This window comes from Saccopteryx leptura, chromosome 2 (genome assembly GCF_036850995.1).
Source record: "Saccopteryx leptura isolate mSacLep1 chromosome 2, mSacLep1_pri_phased_curated, whole genome shotgun sequence".
NCBI classification, from domain to species: domain Eukaryota; kingdom Metazoa; phylum Chordata; class Mammalia; order Chiroptera; family Emballonuridae; genus Saccopteryx; species Saccopteryx leptura.
In genome coordinates, this window is record NC_089504.1 from 57,506,728 (window position 1) to 57,526,954 (window position 20,227).

Below are 20,227 nucleotides of genomic sequence, written 5' to 3' on the forward strand. Positions count from 1 at the left end.
GGATGGATTCAATCCCCTTTGGCAACAGGGGTTCTAGAAAAAGATTCATGTTCTGATGCAATGAAAATAAAACCCACTTACCAATGCAGTAGCCTGTTGTCATCCTGATTTCAAAAAGTGCAATGCTGGCTGTGTTTCCCTGTCCCAGCACACCTTCTATTAAAATCTGTACAACATAAGGGGAAAAGGGAGTTAGACTTCAAAATATTGTGTTTTCTTGGTTCGGTATTTCAGCTATTAGCAGGGAGCTGTTTAGCAATTCAAAGCAAAATGAGATTGCTTGTCTCAGCTAATTGATATTAAATACCAATTTCATGCTGCACTTTATTTAAACAGTGTGTGTGTGTGTGTGTGTGTGTGTGTGTGTGTGTGTGTGTGTACACACATATATACTCAGAACTTTGAGGGGAGCAAGATGTCCAATAAAAGCTCAGAGTCAGCTGTCTCCCATTATTTTCCCCAGTACCACCTTCTCCAGCGTTTGTGGTAACACCACTAGCTGTGGATGGAGAGGAGAACTTGTGTCTCTGGGGAAATCCACTCTGAGAATGACCAGGAACACAGGATAGAGGCTTCAGAGGGAAAAAGTCCCTGGGGGGAGGAGGTAGGAAGCATAATCTGCCTAGTGATGGGAGACTTCCACATGAGATGGAGGAGGCTCAAAGCAATTAACTTGTAGTTTCTATTTTGCTGAAAAATTTGAAAACGTCACACAAAGAATGGATAAAAGCATGACCATTTATGAGGCTGATTTCCAGCACTGTTATGGTTCACATTTGGTGCTGTTTCTGAAAGTATCTGCTTTTCCTTAGGTGATTTTAGCCCCCTGCTTTGCAACTATGTTGGAAGATTAAGGGTGTGGTATATTCTGTTGAGAGGATATTGTGAAATAGGGCACTGAGACCTCAGTTCTCTTTCCCTCTGCCCACCCTGCCGCCTGACTGGGAGGGAGTACAAGCAGACGGGGGTAGAGGAGAGTCCAGTATTTCAAAACTTTTTGAAGAAGTGGAATGAGATGGGGAATGGAAAAGGGGATTAGGAATGGAGAACCTTTTCATGAAGTCTCCGTTGCATCCTCCATGGCACATTCTCACTAAATAGCACACTTCACGGCCAAGTGAATCAAGATCCCACCCCCTTCCTTGCTTTAATGCACTTCCAACTTTATCTGACATTCCCTACCTTCCTTTTCCAAGTTGTTCTATCTTTGCAAAGGAATTAGAGCATGTCCTTTAAGAAGTTTTCCTCTTTCAAAGTATTTTCATTGTTCCTTTTAATATGGTTAATCTTTTGTTTAAAATTTGTGGCAAACAAACTATTAGGAAGGTAACATAAACATATACCACATACAATTTAGGAAAATGAAACAAAATTATGAGAAAAGAGAATGCTCCCTTAAAGCCCATTTAAAAATAAATTTCCATTTAAGAGGTTGGTTTAAACCTCTTTAGATTTATACCGAACTCCCATTTAAATAGACATAAAATAAATCTGAGAAGAAGCTCTTTTGAGGAATAAACAAAATATTAATCTCCATTTCTAGTGTTTTTCTCTGATGTATCTGCTATGAAATATCATATCCTAACACAGGAGTAACTAACTTCAATGGTGGCAGTTTTCAGAAGACCTCAGAATAGCATAAAGCCAGAGAAAAGCCCTGCACCCTCTCCCTAAATTCCACTTGCCTTGAATTTCTTGGAACTGCTTTGTAAATCCAGGCTGGCTATTAGCCAACTGTCTGAAGGTTCATTAGCTGACCAGAGCAAGCGATCAAAGCTTTCATCTTCAAATCTCACATAGAGGTTCAGCCGGCTGGGATCTGATGGAGACCCTGAAGACATGGTTATCTGGTAGACCAATCGGAGGCAGCTCCATTCCTCAGCCTGCAAGTCAGAACTTAGCAGCATGGCTTTCTCCCCCTGCTTGGCAAAGGAGGTGTCCACATAAATGTAATGGCCTGGAAAGAGAAAGGAACATGCTTCTGTTGGTGACTCAATGTTGATCAAATAAGTTTGTAAATATGATGTATATGTTTGCTCGCTTATAATTTGCATATAGTGTGGGAGGCAGGCTGTAAGCTGGAAAGGTCCTTATAGCTTAAGGCTTAGTTTTAAGACTAAGCCTTTCCCACCCTTTTAATACTAAGATCTTTTCAACATCCTTCTAATACTAAGATCTTCTCAAAACTAAGCTTTCCCCCACACCCTTGACTGTTGCATGATGTGGGGTGGTGCACTCTTATGAGGAATCCCATTTATGCCTCAGATAAGTGGCTTTGTATCAGAGATTTCCTTATTTGTATATTGGCTTAAAAGCTTTAATTTTTACACTATAAAATAAGGCAGACTGGGGACTCTCTTGCTCTTGGTTCCTGCCATTAGCATTGCAGAGGAGAGGAAGCCAAGATAGTGGAGTGTTGAAGGAGAAGCCAGTTTGTGCAGAGAGAAGGAGATGGGGAACAAAGGTGAATAAGGCTGGTAGGGCCTTTGATTCTAGGAATACTTGATGAGTTGGTGGTTTTGGGAACCTTGAATGGGAAGGGAAGTGTTTTCCCACTGAGTGTATTCTCTTGCCCACTGGTGCGAGCTAGGATTAAAGCTAATGGCCCACCAGTTCTTGGCTCCGTTGTTTCATTACCATCTGTCCGAATCAAATGTGAACCTGCACGGGCCAGGAGGGTGTGATGGTGGCCGTGGCTACTAGGTTTACACTCAGAAAAATATAAAAATGTGGGTCAGCCAGCCTGAGCACAGATACAGCCTGCAGATGCATTTTATCAGCTCCCTTTTTGTTGCCTGATTGCGGGATGTCTGCCTTCTTGTGAAAAAATTAGAAGGTCCAGCAACACTGAGGCCATTTATATATGACATATGACAGCAACAGGCTGGAGCTGAGTGGTGCTGCCTCCTCAGAGGGTGGCATGTAGGCTCTGTTTTGTCATAATTCCTTCTACTCCCTATTACCTCCTGACACTGAAGCCAAGTGTTTTCCTGTTATTATCTTATTCTAGGCCCATTTAACACTCTTCATTCATCTTTCTGGTCTCCATATGCGTATGAGTTTGATAACCTAGGCTTACAGCCTCCAGACTCTGGAGTAACAGCACAAGCAAGGGGAATACCCAAGACAGGAGTAAACGTTCTTCTCCTTTCGTAGCTCCCCCTCATGCCTAATGTTTCAATCTACATTTAACGTGCATCACTGTAGTAGATTGAATTGATTTGCTTTCCTCAGATCTTAGGGCCTAAGCAGAAAAAGTTCATTGCAACCTAATTTTTTCATTAGGAATAAGACTCTCTTTTAAGAGTCTGTAGACTCTTTCATGACCAAATCTCAAAGTTCTGTTAACTACATGAGAAGCACATGCAAATCATGCAGGACAGGGCTTGGATGTAGTGGGCACTCTGGGACTAGCAATCATCACATCATTTCCTCCTATTCCAGACCCTCCTCCCATTTATCACTCCCTACTTCCACCTCTTTCCCTGTCTGCCCTTCTCTCTGTCTTCTTTTCTTTCCCTCTCTCCATGCCTCTTCCCTCCTCCTGCCCTCTCTTCCCCTGTCTTCCTAATATTAACAAGTGGTGCTCTGCTGGCCACAGCAGGATGTAGAACAACATTTTCATGGGGGAAAAAAAAAGAACTGGAATCAAGAACTCTAACATGAGCCTTCTAAATCCAACTCTGGTTGTCAGCTTTCTACAGTAGTGATCTGATCTGCCAGTGAGTCTCAGAGACCCACTGCCTTTCAGCCTGGAGACTCTCAAGCCTGCTAGAGGGTCTATATTCAGTGGTTAGCATCGAAAGTGCTGTCTTCTGTCATGTGACCAACCACTCCACCCCTTGAATTTGGGGTTCCCCAACACTAAACCCCTAATAGAAATGCCCTGAAATGCCTCTTTGCTTTGCTTGATGTTCTTCAGCCCCTCCTCCCATGCTTGTTGCCCCAAATGCTGATCCCAGCCAGGATCCTTGTCTCTATGATGAGTACTGATAGGCCAGCAGCCCCTCAGCTAATGACCATTCTCACATTTGAGACACAAGTGAGGGCATTGTCTTCATGGAGCCTGGCTTGCTTATAAAGAGTTTCAAGATCAACATCTACCTCCAGTTGGCAGTCTTCTTAACATAACAATTACCCACAGGGGTGTAAATAGCAGCTACTTCTAGAAGTCAACCCAGGCACCCTCTGTGTGTAGGGAATCACCCACTTAACCTTGAACCCCCAATGACTTGGATTGGGGAACTTTAGTTAAAAGCCCTGAGTGAATGTCTCTTGGATGCAAACACCAAGAAGGTGTGAGTGGGTGACATTTGTGTAGACACAAAGGAATGCATGTGACCGGGCTTTAGAAAATTAGTCTAGACGTTCTGGATTGCCCCTTCCTTTGTGCTTGTTAATTAGCAAAAGAAAAGAATATTCTGATCAATTTAGCCCTTTCTCCATGTCAGCAAAATGGCCATTAATCATTCTTCCCCTATTACCTGATCTCCCTCCCTTGTAATCCTGCCACCTCTGTTCTGCTTCTGGTAATAAAAGCTGAGGGAGAGGGAGATTCAGGAGGTCTCTTTTGCCTCTCTTGGCAGGCCTCCCCCTCTCTTCCTCTTGACATGTTTGTGTCTTGAGTAGGTTTTTTCCACATGACACCGGTAGTTCCCAGCAGGCTTGAGTACTACATCTGTGAAGTTTGGCCCTTGCAGTAATCGTCACCAACAACATTATGTCCTCCCTCCAAACAGTGAACAGTGACTATGAACCAGGAACATTCTATGTCTTCACACACGTTTACTAGCTGTGGAGCCTATTGGATTTTCACATACTAAACTGGGGCTATTGATGCCAATCCTTTTTTGAATAAAAATACTGCTTCATTGTAACATCAGGGAATGTCAAGTACCATCCTCCTTTCCCCACTCTCTGCTACAACTCCCAAAGAAGGGATTCTAAGCAGCCTGGTGGTGGGGTGGGGTAACGATGAGGATTGGGGGAGATCCTGGGAGTACCTCCAAACTTCTCTGAGTACGAAAAGAATTGGTACATGGGATATAAAAGAGGAAATAAACAAAGCCAGTCCCGCTGTGTCCTATGGAAGTTAACATCACATGCCAACTTTGCTGCCATCTGACGCTCACTTCTCTCTTGGGCACTTCCTTAACTTCTCTTGTTCTCTTACTCTGTCCTTCCTTTTCCCATTTTAGATGAGAATAGCTCACAGCAGTGGCTCTCAAACTTGAGCCCAGAGTCACCTGGACAGCTTGTTCAGACAGATTGCTGGGCACACTACTAGAGCATCCGATCCAGTAGGTCTGGAGTGCCGCTGCCTTTCTGCCAGACTGCATTTCTGAGAGGGTGATACTGCTGCTGCTGATCTGGGGATCATGATTTGAGAACCTCTGTTTTACCATATGTGACAGAGAAATAGGACTCATTCTCTAAACACCTCTTATCTATCAAAGAAAGAGCAGGCTTCCACAGCAGGTAAAAGAGGGAGAAGACAGTTGTACTTGGAGGTAAAACTTGATGTGTATTATAGTGGGCTTATAGAATCCATCTACTGGTGATGATCTTGATTTTTCAGCGAATATAATAAAAAATATCTCTCTTGACATTCTCTCACTATATCAGATTTTATTATAAGGATATGTTAATGCTCTCATGTTAAGGACCTTTGAGAGCATACACTATATAAAATGTATTATTTAAAATACCTTGATACTATGTATATGATTTGAAGATTAATGCTATTTATTGAGTGATTTTGACATCTCAGCCATAAATATTGACTATTTCAAAATTTTTTTAATTTTGCATGTAAATTACAGGTCTTAAATTCATTTTTAGGTCATGCTGTATGAATATGCCTATTAGCTGCATTATGGTCCATCCAAAGATTTATCTATCCAACTGATTTTGCATCTACTCAGTAGAATAACACATTGTCCTAGAATGTGTTATCGGGCTAAAATGACTAGCCCAAGCAGTACCCACCTCTATTACCATCGCCAAGCTCAAGATATATTTAATTACTTAATTACTACATTTCTTTTTCTGCCCAGTCTCCATATAGCCTCAGACATTTTCTAAACAGTGTTCTATGTAGCCACTACTAATCAATCTAGAGTTGGCAGTTGGGTTGAAACTTTTGTTACACTTGCTTGTGGCTTCAGTGTCAGAGTATATTTTGTGGTTGTATTAGAGCTAAAATTAACCAGAACGATCATGGTATACTTAAAGGAAGTTTTACTAATAAAGAAAGAATGAGGGGATATTGATATCAGAAATTGTGCCTTACCTGAGACGGTCATTATCTAGAACAAATCAATAATGTTGGTGAGTTGTTTCTTCTTACATTATTAATAAGAATAATTTTATCACTAAGTGAGTTAATGAGATTTTCTTGCTATGTAAAATATTTCATTTATTCCATCCTAATAAGAATGATATCTGAAACTTAATCTTGGGGATGTGATTTACATACAATAAAATTCACCCTTTTAGTATAATTCAGGTTTCTCGTATAGTCACAGAGTTGTGCAACCATTTCCATTATCTGCTTCTAGAATCTTTCTTTCATCATCCCAAAAGGAAATGCCATACCTATTATTAGTCATTCCTCACTTTCCCTTCCATCCAGCCTCTGGAGACCATGAATGTGCTTTCTATCTATATGGATTTGCCTATTCTGAAAATTTCATATGAATGAAATCATATAATATGAGGCCTTTTATGACTGGCTTCTTTCACTTAGTATAAGGCTTCTAAGGTTCATAGTGTTGTAGCATGTCTCAGAATTTCAATTTTTAGGCTGAATAATATTGCATTTTATTTTTATTTATCTACTTATCAATTGATGGACATTTGGGTTGTTATCACTTTTTGGCCATTATAAATAATGCTACTGTAAACATTTATTTAAAAGTTTTTATGCCAATCTAAGTTTCAGTTCTTTTATGTATATGTCTAAGAGTGGAATTGTTAGGTTATATGGTAACTCAATATTTAACTTTTTGAGGCGCTGTTAAACTGTTTTCTAAAGTGGCAACACACTTACATGTCCACTAGTCCATGTGTCTGAGTTCCTATTTCTCTATACATTCAGTTACACTTGTTATCACCCATATTTGTTTAATTATAGCCATCCTAGTAGATATAAAGTGGTACCTAATTGTGCTTTAGATTTGCACTTCTTTAATGACTAATGATATATGGCATTTTTTCATGTGCTTTTGGCTATTTGTACCTCTTCTTTGAAGAAATGTCTAAGTCCTTTACCCATTTTAAAATTGGGTTCTTTTTCTTTTTGAGTTATAAGAAATTCAACATATTCTCTATATTAGATCTTAAGATTCATGATTTGCAAATGTTTTTCCCCATTCTGTTGGTTGTCTTGTCACTTTATTTTTTTATTTTTGTGGTGTCTTTATGAAGAGGATGGGCTTGGTGGTACTGACCTCCAGGCCACCTGTTTTCCTTGTTCTGGGAATGCTTCTTGAGGGTACTATTTTCCTTCCTGTTGTATATGAGTATTAATTGTAGTTGGTCCTTTCATGGGTATGGTTATTCCTTCAGGCTGGCTGGCTCTAAGGGTCAACCTTGATTATGTGTATTATACAGTGTGCAGTTCTGTCCTGTTGGGCGTATTTATTCTCCACATGCCTGGTGCCGGCTACACTCCACCATTGGGCGTGCTGCTTGTGTAGGTAGTTGAGTCTAGGGTTGCTGCTGTCTGCCACTCACTACCAGTTGTGTTGGCTCTAGATCTTCTTGGGTTGGCGTCAGCTGTTGTTTGTAACCTGCTGTGGGCTACCAGTCTGAAGCTACTGTACTTTTCACTGTTTTTGTCTGTGTTTTATGTGCCTGGGTAGTGTGGGAGGGGCCAACCTGTGTATAAAGATCAGTTTCCTCCTGCTTAGAGATGACAGCTGCTCTGTAAGTCTTGTCACTTTCTTGATAGTGTCCTTCAAAGTACAAAAGTTTTTAATTTTGATAAAGTCCAATTGTCTATCTTTTCTTTGATTGTGTATACTTTGGGTATAAGAGCCAAGAAACCATCATCTAATTTAAGATCATGAAGGTTTATACCTATGTTTTCTCCTAAGGGTTTTATAGTTTCACCTCTTACATTTAGATCTTTAATCTATTTTGAGTTAATTTTTGCCCAGTAAGTTCTCCTGGTACCTTGTTTAAAATCAATAGAACATAGATACAAAGGTATAGTTTGGAACTTCAAATTCTATTTCATTGTTCCAGTACACCAATCCAACACAGTTTTGCTTACCATAGCTTTGCAGTAAGTTTTAAAATTGGGAAGTGTGAGTTCTCCAATGTCATTGTCCTTTTCAGGACTGTTTTGATTATCTGGGTCCCTTTAACTTCCATGTAAATTTAAAGACCAGGATAGGGACAAGCTAAGTTAAAATAACACAAAATTCACTATTCTTAATGACACTGAATCTTTTTCTTGAGTAAATGCTCTCAAATCTTATGAGTCTTTGATTGATGTTAAGTTCTGGAAAGCTGATTTTTACAATTGTTGCTAGTATTTTCATTGCTTTTATAGAGAGAGTTTTCTGAAGCACTTAACCCACTATTCCTGCTGACATCACTCACTTTCCACATCTTTTTTAAACAATAAGAACAGAAAACAATGGTTCAGAGATGTTAAAGCAAACACAAACAAGAAGGCAAAGAATAGCAGAAATTGCGCACACGTAGGTTGGATTGTTCATTATGACACATCAGCCCAAGGGTCTGGGGAGATTTACTAGTCACAGTGCTAGAAACATGATGACAGGAGGGGAAGAAAGAATCTTCAAATACTGCTGCTCAGGCAATGTGAACTGATTCAAGAGACATTTATTAGATGGAATAAAATCTTTATAAGGGTTCAGAAAAGGGCCATAAACTTCTAAACATATATTTTTAAAGTAAGTCAGCAATCAAAACCAATAATTAAACCCTCTTGTCAAAAAGGTCAGGCTCCACGTGCCTCAGGGTCTGAATATGTCTTCTAGTCACATGCAGGCATCAGAAAACAGCAACAGAAAGAAATTTTCTGTTCTTCTGTTTCAGTGAAGGCAGACATAAAAAACTGAGTTTTGAGGTTACGTTAATTGCTGGACACATCTGCACAGCTAGAGCGCAATGTATTAACGACTTCTAATAGCCAAAGCACAGCATGATAAGTCTAAATCCCAGGCCATTGCTATGGCAATGTGATCCAAGCATGAGTTGTGGGGGACTTCTTGGCATCCCTGCAATTCTATTTGCTAATAAATGTCCTGTCCTTCAGGTATGATTATCATGCTGGGGTCACTGTACGGTGCAGTGGACATCACCTAAGATTTGAAAAGTATACCTTGGTTTAAAAATTTATTATGCAGGCCTGATCTGTGGTGGTGCAGTGGGTAAAGCATTTACCTGAAACACTGAGGTCACCAGTCAAAACGCTGGGCTTGCCTGGTTCAAGGCACATATGGGAGTTGATGCTTCCTGCCCCTCTCCCCTTCTCTCTCCCTCTCTCTCTAAAATGAATAAAGTCTTAAGAAAAAACTTATAAAAAACTTTATCATAAATACAGATGATGTGTTGTAAAATTGTATACTTGAAACCTGTATAATATTGTTAACGAGTGTCACCCCAATACATTTACTAAAAAGAAAAATCAATCTAAAAAAATCTATAGCATGCATTTGCTAACTGTGTTATTAATTTCCTTATCTGCAAAATAGGACTAATAAAACAGTGCATTTGTTTTTTCCACTGGTGAGAATGTAAACTCGTAAAGCCATGATGGAAAACAGTATGGTAGTTCCTCAAAATATTAGGAATAGAACATCATAAGACCCAGCAATCCCCCTACTGGGTATCTACTCAAAAAACAAAAACATTGGTATGCAAAGACACATGCACCCCAATGTTCATTGCAGCATTATTCACAATGGCCAAGACATGGAAACAACCAAAGTGTCCCTCAATAGAGGATTGGATAAAGAAGGTGTGATACATACATAAAATGGAACACTACTCAGCCAAAACAATTGATAAAATATTGCCATTTGCAACAACTGGATGGACTTTGAGAATATTATGCTAAGTGAAATTGCTAAGTCAGAGAAAGCTAAGAACTATATGACTTCAACATAGATGGGATATAAAACTGAAGCTCATGGACATAGACAAAAGTGAAGTGGTTACCCAAAGAAGGGAGGATGAAGGGTAGGAGGGTAAAGAGGGACAAATATGTGGTGACGAAAAATAATTTGATCTTGGGCGATGGGCACACAACACTATCAGCAGTTCAAATCCTATAGAGATGTTTACTTAAAATCTATGTGTTCTTATGGACCAATGTCACCCCATTAAATTTAATTTCTAAAAAAGGAAACCTTAAAAAAATAAAACAGTGGAGTTCTGTTACGTATATGTTCAATATTTAGAAAATCACTCAATGTATTCAAAAACAAACCAACTGAAAACAATCCAATCACTGCAATACATATATACATACATATATAAAAATTTTCATAAGTAGCCACTAAATAAAATATATTTTATGTATTTCAACACAAAAAAGAAAATTGGCTGTTGTACAAAAAATGGTATAATAAATATATAGAAAACCATGTATGCTCTACAACAGGGGTCCCCAAACTTTTTACACAGAGGGCTAGTTCACTGTTCCTCAGACCATTGGAGGGCCGGACTATAAAAAAAACTATGAACAAATACCTATGCACACTGCACATATCTTATTTTAAAGTAAAAAAACAAAATGGGAACAAATACAATATTTAAAATAAAGAACAAGTAAATTTAAATCAACAAACTGACCAGTATTTCAATGGGAACTATGGGCCTGCTTTTGGCTAATGAGATAGTGGTGCCCCTTCCGGAAGTGTGGCGGGGACCAGATAAATGGTCTCAGGGGGCCGCATGTGGCCCACGGGCCGTAGTTTGGGGACCCCTGCTCTACAGTGTGTAATTAATTTAAGGAAATTTCAAGGGCAATTTTGACAGTATCCAATTTTCACCTTTTGTGCTGACTTTAGAAGGTAAAGCTCATGTGAGGTCTCACTTCATATAAATGGGATTATTGTGAGAACCTGATGGGGGGAAATATATATATGTCAGATACATATATACATACATACATACATACAGGGGTTCCTCAGGTTACAACACAGTTCCATTCCTATGACAGTGACGTAACTTGAATTTTGGTGTAAGTCGAAACACACCCTAGACTAAGTCATTTACCTATCCTAACACAGTTGTAAGAATATAAAAACACAACTAAGCCACAGAAAAAGGAAAAGGACTATACTGTACTAAATGAATATACTGTACTATATACTGTATTGTAGTAACAGAAAAAATGACAAACAAGCAACACAAATTGGACGTCAGAATAATGGCAGTGTGAGAGATACTCCTGATCTCTCCCCTTGAAATTTTAACAAATTGGACAATTTTAACACAGCAAAGGAACCCAAGCTGGGCTCACAGGTGTGCCTGAAAGATCCACTCACCGAATGAACTAAAGATGGAATGGGGTGAACATGGGGGTGGAAGATAAAATGCATTTATGGTGGGCTTTGGAGAGGAGAGGAGACAAACATGAAATGACTAGGGTTTTTTTCTCTGCTAGATTATGGGTAGGAGGGAAGCTTGGGCTCTCTTAATTTTGTCTGAGGGGTATGTAGAGGGAAACTTGGAGTGACTGGGTCTCTTCCTGCTGGGAGGAGCAGTGAGATAGAGGGACAGAAGGGGAGGTAAATCAAAGCGGCCAAAGCACAGGGTCACAGCCACTGTTCCTGTGGTCTGCCTGCAGCCTGCACTTGCAGAGACAGAGAAACTAAAGTGTAGTCCCTCAGCCTTCCAGATCCCACCTCCCTCACCTCATGGTATGGAGAGAGGCAGAGACAAACCCCACAGTTAGCTCTACAATGTAACTGTCTCCCCTGAAGAACAGACATGCTCCAAATCTGGTACCCAGGTCTGTTAGACGTGAGGAGGAGCACCTGGAAGCCTGAGATTCAGCCATTGATAGAGCTGTAAGGTCAGAAAGCTGAAGCCGTCAGCCAAAGCCGGAAGGCCGAAGCTGGAAAACCCTTACAACATGCCCCATCGACTAACACAACTGCGGCCCTGCCTACATCACTGGGACAGCAACAACTCAGCAGTAACCACCGAAATGTCACAGAACTAAAAGTTTTAATACAGCGACACCTACTGGAAGAAACCTCTCAAAATCAAAATTTATTTTTCGTTTTTCCACTCTTTTTTCCTTCTTATTTTTTTATTTTTTCATTTTTGAGTTTTATCTTATTTAATTTTTATATTTTTTAGTCTTTTTTTGGTAGCATTTTGTTTTTGCTTTTTTTGTTTGCTTTCAATCTTTTTTCCAATGGTTTTTCTTCCTTGTCATAATTTTAAAATTTTTTATGTTTTTTATTGTATATATATATATTTTTAATTTTTCAATATTTTTAGTTACTTTTTTTTGCTAGGGTCCTTAACAATATCACTCTCAAATGCTATCAAGGAAGAAGAAATCGAATACCATGGCTAAACAAGACAGAGATGTAGGTCAGAAGGAAAATAAAAAATCTCCAGAAAAATCTCAATCACATGGAAGCCTTGGAGTTAAATGATAGAGAATTCAAAATTGAAGTTCTGAAAATACTTAACAAGATGCAAGAAGACATCAATAAGCAATTTAATGATCTCAGAAAACAAATGAATGAACAAAACAAATACCTCACCAAAGAGTGAAACTTTAAAAACAGAGATAAAGAACTCAATATATGAATTGAAGTCTGGGGAGCAAGTCTGACTAATAGAACAAGCCAGACAGAGAAAAGAATCAGTGACATCAAAGACAGGCAACTAGAGATGCTACAGAGAGAAGAAGAGAGAGACTCATGCATTAAAAAAAATGGAGAGCTCTACAAGAATTGTCTGACTCCATCAGAAAGATCAATGTAAGAATAATGGGTATATCAGAAGAAGAGAGGGAGAAGGGAATGGGGAGCCCATTCAAACAAATAATTGATGAGAATTTCCCAAGCCTATGGAAAGAATTAGAGCCTCAAATCCAAGAAGCAAAGAGAACACTGCATTACCTCAACCCAAACAGACCTACTCCAAGGTAAATCGTAATAAAATTGTCAAAATTCAATGATAAAGAAAGAATTTTTAAGGCAGCTAGGGAAAAGAAGAACACAACATATACTGCTCAAAAAAGTTAGGGAATATTTCAAAATAAATATGAAGCTATAAAATATCCCCTAATTTTTGTGAGGACTATATAAAGAAAAGCCCATTAGGTTATTATCAGACTTCTCAGCAAAAACTCTGCAAGCCAGAAGATAGTGGACCCAAACATTCAAAGTATTGAAAGAGAGGAATTACTAGCCAAGAATAATATATCCATCAAAATTATTCTTTAAATAAGGAGAAATAAAAACTTTCACAGATATACAGAAGCTGAGGGAATTTATCACCAGAAATCCCTCACTGTTCAAGGGAATTATTCAACCAGACACAGAGAAAAAAACAAATCAAAACTACAAGTAAAAGCTCCAACAAGGTCACAATAAAAACAAGGAGAATTGGTGACAATAACATAAAAGGGGAAGAATAAAGATGTGCAAAGGAAGATGGAGAGCAGAAGCACTCATATGACAAAGGACTCTTGTACATATGAACTTTTTTTCTTAACCGAATGATAACCACTCATGAAAAAGCCACTACTGAAATACACAGCTTTTAAAAAAGGAAACAGTGGAAAGAAGTATGGAATACCACCAAACAAAAACAAGACAGAAACAAAAAAGAGAAGAACCAAACAAGACACAGAGCTACTAGAAAACAAAACAGAAAATGGCTATAGGAAATCCTCAACTGCCAGTAATTACCCTAAATGTAAATGGACTGAACTCACCAATAAAAAGGCACAGAGTAGCAGATTGGATCAAAAAGCAAAACCCAATTATATGTTGCCTTCAAGAGACACACCTAAGCTGCAAAGACAAAAGTAGATTCAAAGTGACGATTCTCCAAGCAAATAATATCCAAAGAAAAGCAGGTGTAGCCATACTCATATCTGACAAGAAAACAAGGTAACCAGAGACAAAGATGGACATTTTATAATGATAAAGAGGACACTGTATCAAGAAGACATAAAACTTCTTAAGATATATGCATTAACAAGGAAGTGCCAAAATATATAAGATATCTAATAACTGATCTAAACATAGAAGCAGGCAAAAACACAATCATACTTGGAGATTTCAACACACCATTGTCTGCTTTAGGTAGATCATTCAAACAGAAAATCAATAAAGAAATATCAGCCTTACATGACACTCTGGACCAAATGGACATAATAGACATTTATAGGACATTTCATCTCAAAATGTCAGATTATACATTCTTCTCCAGTGTGCATGTAACATTCTCAAGGATAGACCATATGTTGGGCCAAAAAACTAACATCAACAAATTCAGGAAGATTGATATTATAATTATATAACAAGCATATTTTCTGATCTCAAGGCTTTGAAATTAGAATTCAACTCTAAAAAGGAAGTAAAGAAACCCACAAAAATGTGGAAATGAAACAACACACAATAATTCCAAAAAAATGACTGAGTCAAAGAAAAAATAAAAGCAGAGATCAAAAGATATATATAGACCAATGAAAATGACAACACAACATATCAAAATTTCTGGGATGGAGCAAAAGCAGTAATAAGAGGGAAGTTTGTATTATTATAGGCTTATATTAAGAAACAAGAGAGATCCCAAGTAAACAACCTAATATCACACCTTAAGGAACTAGAAAATGAAGAACAAAGACAACCAAAAGTCAGTAAAAGAAAAAAAATATTAAAAATTAGAGCAGAATAAATGAAATAGAGAACAAAAATTCTACAGAAAAAATTAATATAACAAAAAGCCGATTCTTTGAAAATATCAATAAAATTGAAAAACCACTGGCTAGACTCACTAAGGAAAATAGAAGAAGGACTCATATAAACAATGAAAGAAAAATTATAGCAGACATAGATAAACAAAAGATCATAGTATAATATTATGAAAGATTATATGCCACCAAATTCAACAACTTGAGGAAATGGATAAATTCCTAGAACTATACAATCTTCCTCAACTGAGTCATGAAGAAGTGGAAAACCTAAATTGACCTATAAGCGAGGAGAAACAACTATCAAAAATCTCCCCCAAAACAAAAGTCTAGGACCAGATGACTACACTAGTGAATTCTACCAAACTTTCAAAGATTTGGTGCCTATCCTTCTTAAAATCTTCCAAAAAATTGAAGAAGAAGCAATACTCCCCAACACATTTTATAAGGCCAACATAACCCTCATACCAAAACCTGGCAAGGACAACACAGAAAAAGAAAACTATAGACCAATATTTCTAATAAATACAGATGCAAAAATCCTAAACAAAATATTAGCAAATCGAATACAACAACACATTAAAAAAATAATACATTAAATGGGATTCATTCCAGGAGCACAAGGATGGTCCTACACATGAAAATCGCTCAATATAACACACCACATCAACAAAAAAAATAAACAACAATCATATGATTCTATCAATAAATGCAAAAAGGCATTTGATAAAATACAACATCCCTTTATGTTTAAAACACTCAATAAAATTGGAATAGAAGGAAAGTACCAAAACATAACAGCCATATATGACAAACCATCAGCTAATATCATATTAAATGGTGAAGCTTTTCCTCTGAAATCAGGAACAAGACAAGGTTGCCCACTCTCTCCACTCCTATTCAATATAGTTCTGGAAGCTTTAGCCAGGGCGATCAGGCAAGAGAAGAAATAAAAGCCATCCATATAGGGAAAGAAGAAATAAAGGTATCGCTTTTTATAGATGACATGATCCTGTATATACAAAACCTGAAAGACTCCACCAAAAACTATTAGAAATAATAGTTATTAGAAACAATAAACCAATACAGTAAAGTTGCAGGATACAAAATCAATATACCAAAGTCCACTGCTTTTCTATATGCCAACAAAAAAAATCCTTTTACAATTGCAACAAAATAAATAAATAAAATACCTAGGAATAAACTTAACAAAGGATGGAAAGGACCTATATACTGAAAACTACAAAACATTATTGAAAAAAATTGAGAAGGACACAATGAAATGGAAAAATATTCCATGTTCATAAATTGGAAGAATCAACATAGTTAAAATGGCCATATTACCCAAAGCAATATACAGATTTAGTGCAATCCCTATCAAAATCCCAATGCCATTTTTAAAAGAAATAGAGCAAAAAACTACCAGGTTTGTATGGAACCATAAAAAACCCTGAATAGCCAAAGTAATCCTGAGGAAAAGGAATAAAGCTGGAGTTATTACACTACCTGACTTCAAGTTATACTAGAGAGCCACAATAATCAAAACAGCATGGGTACTGGCAGAAAAACAGACATACAGACCAATGGAACAAAATCGAGAGCCCAGAAATAAAACCACATATATATGGACAAGTCATCTTTGACAAAGGAGCCCAAAACACACAATGTAGAAAAGAAAGCCTCTTCAATAAATGGTGCTGGGAAAATTGAAAAAGCACATGCAAAAGAATGAAACGACTACAGTTTGTGCCCCTGTACAAAAATTAATTCAAAATGAATCAAAGACCTAAATATAAGATCTGAAACTATAAATTACATAGAAGAAAACAGGTATTAAGCTCATGGACCTTGGCTGTAGAGAACAATTTATGAATTTGACCCCAAAGGCAAAGGAAGTAAAGGCAAAAATAAATGAATGGGACTATGTTAAACTAAAAAGCTTCTGCACAGCAAAAGAAACTGACAAAAAAGCAACAGGTAGCCAACTAAATGGGAGATGATATATGCAAACAACAGCTCTGATAAGGGGTTAATGTAAAAAATATATAAAGAATTCACAAAGCTCAGAAACAAACAAGCAAACAATCCAATTAAAAAATGGGGGAGAGGACCTGAACAGACACTTCTCCCAAGAGGACAAATAAATGGCCAACAGATACATGAAAAGATGCTCATCTTCACTAGACATTTGAGAAGTGCAAATCAAAACTATGATGAGATATTAACTCACTCTTGTTAGATTGGGTATTATCAACAAGACAGGTAATAAGTGTTGGAGAGGCTGTGGAGAAAAAGGAACCCTCATTCACTGCTGGTGGGAATGCAACTTAGTAAAACTATTATGGGAGAAAGTATGGTGGTTCCTCAAAAAACTAAGAAGAGAACCACCATATGACCCAGCAATCCCTCTACTGGACCTACCCCCAAAACTCAAAAACATTAATATGTAAAGACACAGGAGCCCCCATGTTCATTGCAGCATTGTTCACAGAGGCCAAGATGTGGAAACAACCTGGATAGAGGATTGGATAAAGAAGATGTGGTACAGATGTACTATGGAATACTACTCAGCCATAAGAAACGTTGACACGGTGACATTTACAACAACATAGATGGACCTTAAGAACATAATATTGAGTGAAATAAGTAAATCAGAAAAAGTTAAAAACTGTATGATTTCACACATAGGTGGGATATAAAACTGAGACTTATGGACACGGATAAAGTAAAGTGGTTACCAGGGGAAGAGAACATGGGGGAGGAGGGAGGGGATGTGGGAGAATGAGCAGGTGTGGGGCAAAGGGTGTAAAGAGGGACAAATATAAGGTGATGGAAAATGATTTGACTTCGGATGATGGGTATACAACATAATGAACAGTTCAAATGTTATGAAAATGTTTGCCTGAAACCTATGTACTCTTACTGAGAAATATCACCCTGTTAAAGATAATTTTCTAAATAAAATTAAAAAAAAAAAGCTACATACACAAACCAAACACTTGCACTTAAAACAAAATGGCATAGGTAACGGTTCTGGAGGACCAGACTCCTTCGCTCATAGCTACTTTACTGCATATTCTTTCCCCACAAGCAACCAAACTACCATACTTCCCCATGTATAAGACACACCTTTTCCTGAAAAATTTGGGGTCTAAAATCTTTGTGCATCTTATACAGTGGTTGTAGATTTTTTTACTTGCATTTCCTGCCTTTTTGTGCTTGTTTTTGAGCTCCATTGCTGAATAGTGATTCATCACCAGATACAGATGAGGACAAGCTAATGGGTGGGAGTTTTGACAGTGATGAGTTGTATGAATTTTATGGTGAATAAAACTTGAATTCAATAACTTTATGTAGTACTTTTTTCTTCTTCAAATTTAGGGTCCCAAAATTAAGGTGTGTCTTGTACATGGGAGCGTCTTATACACAGGGAAGTACTGCAGTTTGCCCACATAGTCCGTAATTACGATGCTAATGGCATAAGCCAAAACACTCATATCTCAATTTTTTAAAGTTTTTATGGGAGTTAGCATCATAAACTCAAAATGTTGTATGTCAAGACTGTTGTAACCAGTGGTGGGATTCAGCCAATTTGCACCACTTCGGCAGAGCCGGTACCTAATATTTTGTTAAGTTTGGAAAACTGGTTGTTAAAATGGCACTTCTAATCAGGGTTCTCTCTAAGGTGGGCACCTGGGCAGCCACCCAATGTGTAAATCACAGATTTACATTCCTTGCTCTTTTTTAATGTTCAGCTGCAAAACAGCATATTCTAAGTGCCCATAGTAATGTTCATTCCGTCCATAGGTGAAAAAATTTGACAAAACTATGCTTGTATGAACAGACACTTCTCCCAGGAAGAAATAAAAATGGCCAACAGATATATGAAAAGATGCTCATCTTCTTTAGTTATTAGAGAAATGCAAATCAAAACAGCAATGAGATACCACCTCACACCTGTTAGATTAGCTATTATTAACAAGGCAGGTAATAGCAAATGTTGGAGAGGCTGTGGAGAAAAAGGAAACCTCATATACTGTTGGTGGGAATGTAAAGTAGTACAACCATTATGGAAGAAAGTATGGTGGTTTCTCAAAAAACTGAAAATAGAATTACCTTATGACCCAGCAATCCCTCTACTGGGTATATACCCCAAAAACTCAGAAACATTGATACGTAAAGACACATGCAGCCCCATGTTCATTGCAGCATTGTTCACAGTGGCCAGGACATGGAAACAACCAAAAAGCCCATCAATAGATGACTGGATAAAGAAGATGTGGCACATATACACTATGGAATACTACTCAGCCATAAGAAATGATGACATCAGATCATTTACAGCAAAATGATGGGATCTTGATAACATTATACGAAGTGAAATAAGTAAATCAGAAAAAACCAGGAACTGCATTATTCCATATGTAGGTGAGACATAAAAGTGAGACTAAGAGATATTGATAAGAGTGTGGTGGTTACGGGGGGAGGGGGGAGGGGGAGAGGGAAAGGGGGAGGGGGAGGGGCACAAAGAAAACTAGATAGAAGGTGACAGAGGACAATCTGACTTTGGGTGATGGGTATGCAACATAATTGAACGACAAGATAACCTGGACATGTTATCTTTGAATATATGTATCTTGATTTATTGATGTCACCCCATTAAAAAAATAAAATTATTTAAATAAAAAATAAATTAATTAAAAAAACTATGCTTGTAATATTTATTTATTCATTTCATAAAACTCATTATACCTTTGATGAAATACATTTTAATTCTCTCACATTTGGTTCTGGCAGGTTGGTTCAGTGGTAGAGGATTGACCCCATGTATGGAAATCCTGGGTTTGACTCCTGGTCAGGGCACACAGGAGAAGCAATTATCTGCTTCTCCATCCCTCTCCCTTTTCTCTTCCCCTCCCACAGCCATGGCTCAAGCAGTTTGAGCGAGTTGACCCCCTGCAGTGAGGATGGCTCCATGGCCTCCGCCTCAGGCACTAAAATGGTTCTGTTCCTGAGCAACAGCTCAATGGCCCCAGATAGGCAGAGCATTGCCCCCTAGTGGGCTTGCTGGGTAGATCCCGGTCAGGGTGCATGTGGGAGTCTGTCTCTGCCTCCCTGCCTCACATTAAAAAAAAAAGAAAAAGAAAAATTGCCCTTGCATTTGTTACTTCAGTAAACAACCATATAACATAAAAAGTTGCCCTGGCTGGATAGCTCAGTTGGGTAGAGCATCATCCTGCAGCACAGAGGTTGCTGGTTCAATCCTTGGTCAGGGCACATACCAGAATAGATCTA

General features: G+C 38.0%; 1 protein-coding gene across 1 annotated transcript in view; it reads right to left on the reverse strand.

Annotated features, from left to right (window-relative positions):
• Nucleotides 1–20,227, reverse strand: part of MAMDC2 (MAM domain containing 2) — a 201,543-nt gene that overhangs the window by 117,327 nt on the left and 63,989 nt on the right. The window contains exons 3-4 of the mRNA XM_066368010.1: nt 1,686–1,957; nt 82–166 (exon numbers count right to left, since the gene is read on the reverse strand). Of these exons, the coding sequence (XP_066224107.1) occupies nt 82–166; nt 1,686–1,957 (357 nt within the window). The remainder of the gene's footprint in view (nt 1–81; nt 167–1,685; nt 1,958–20,227) is intronic.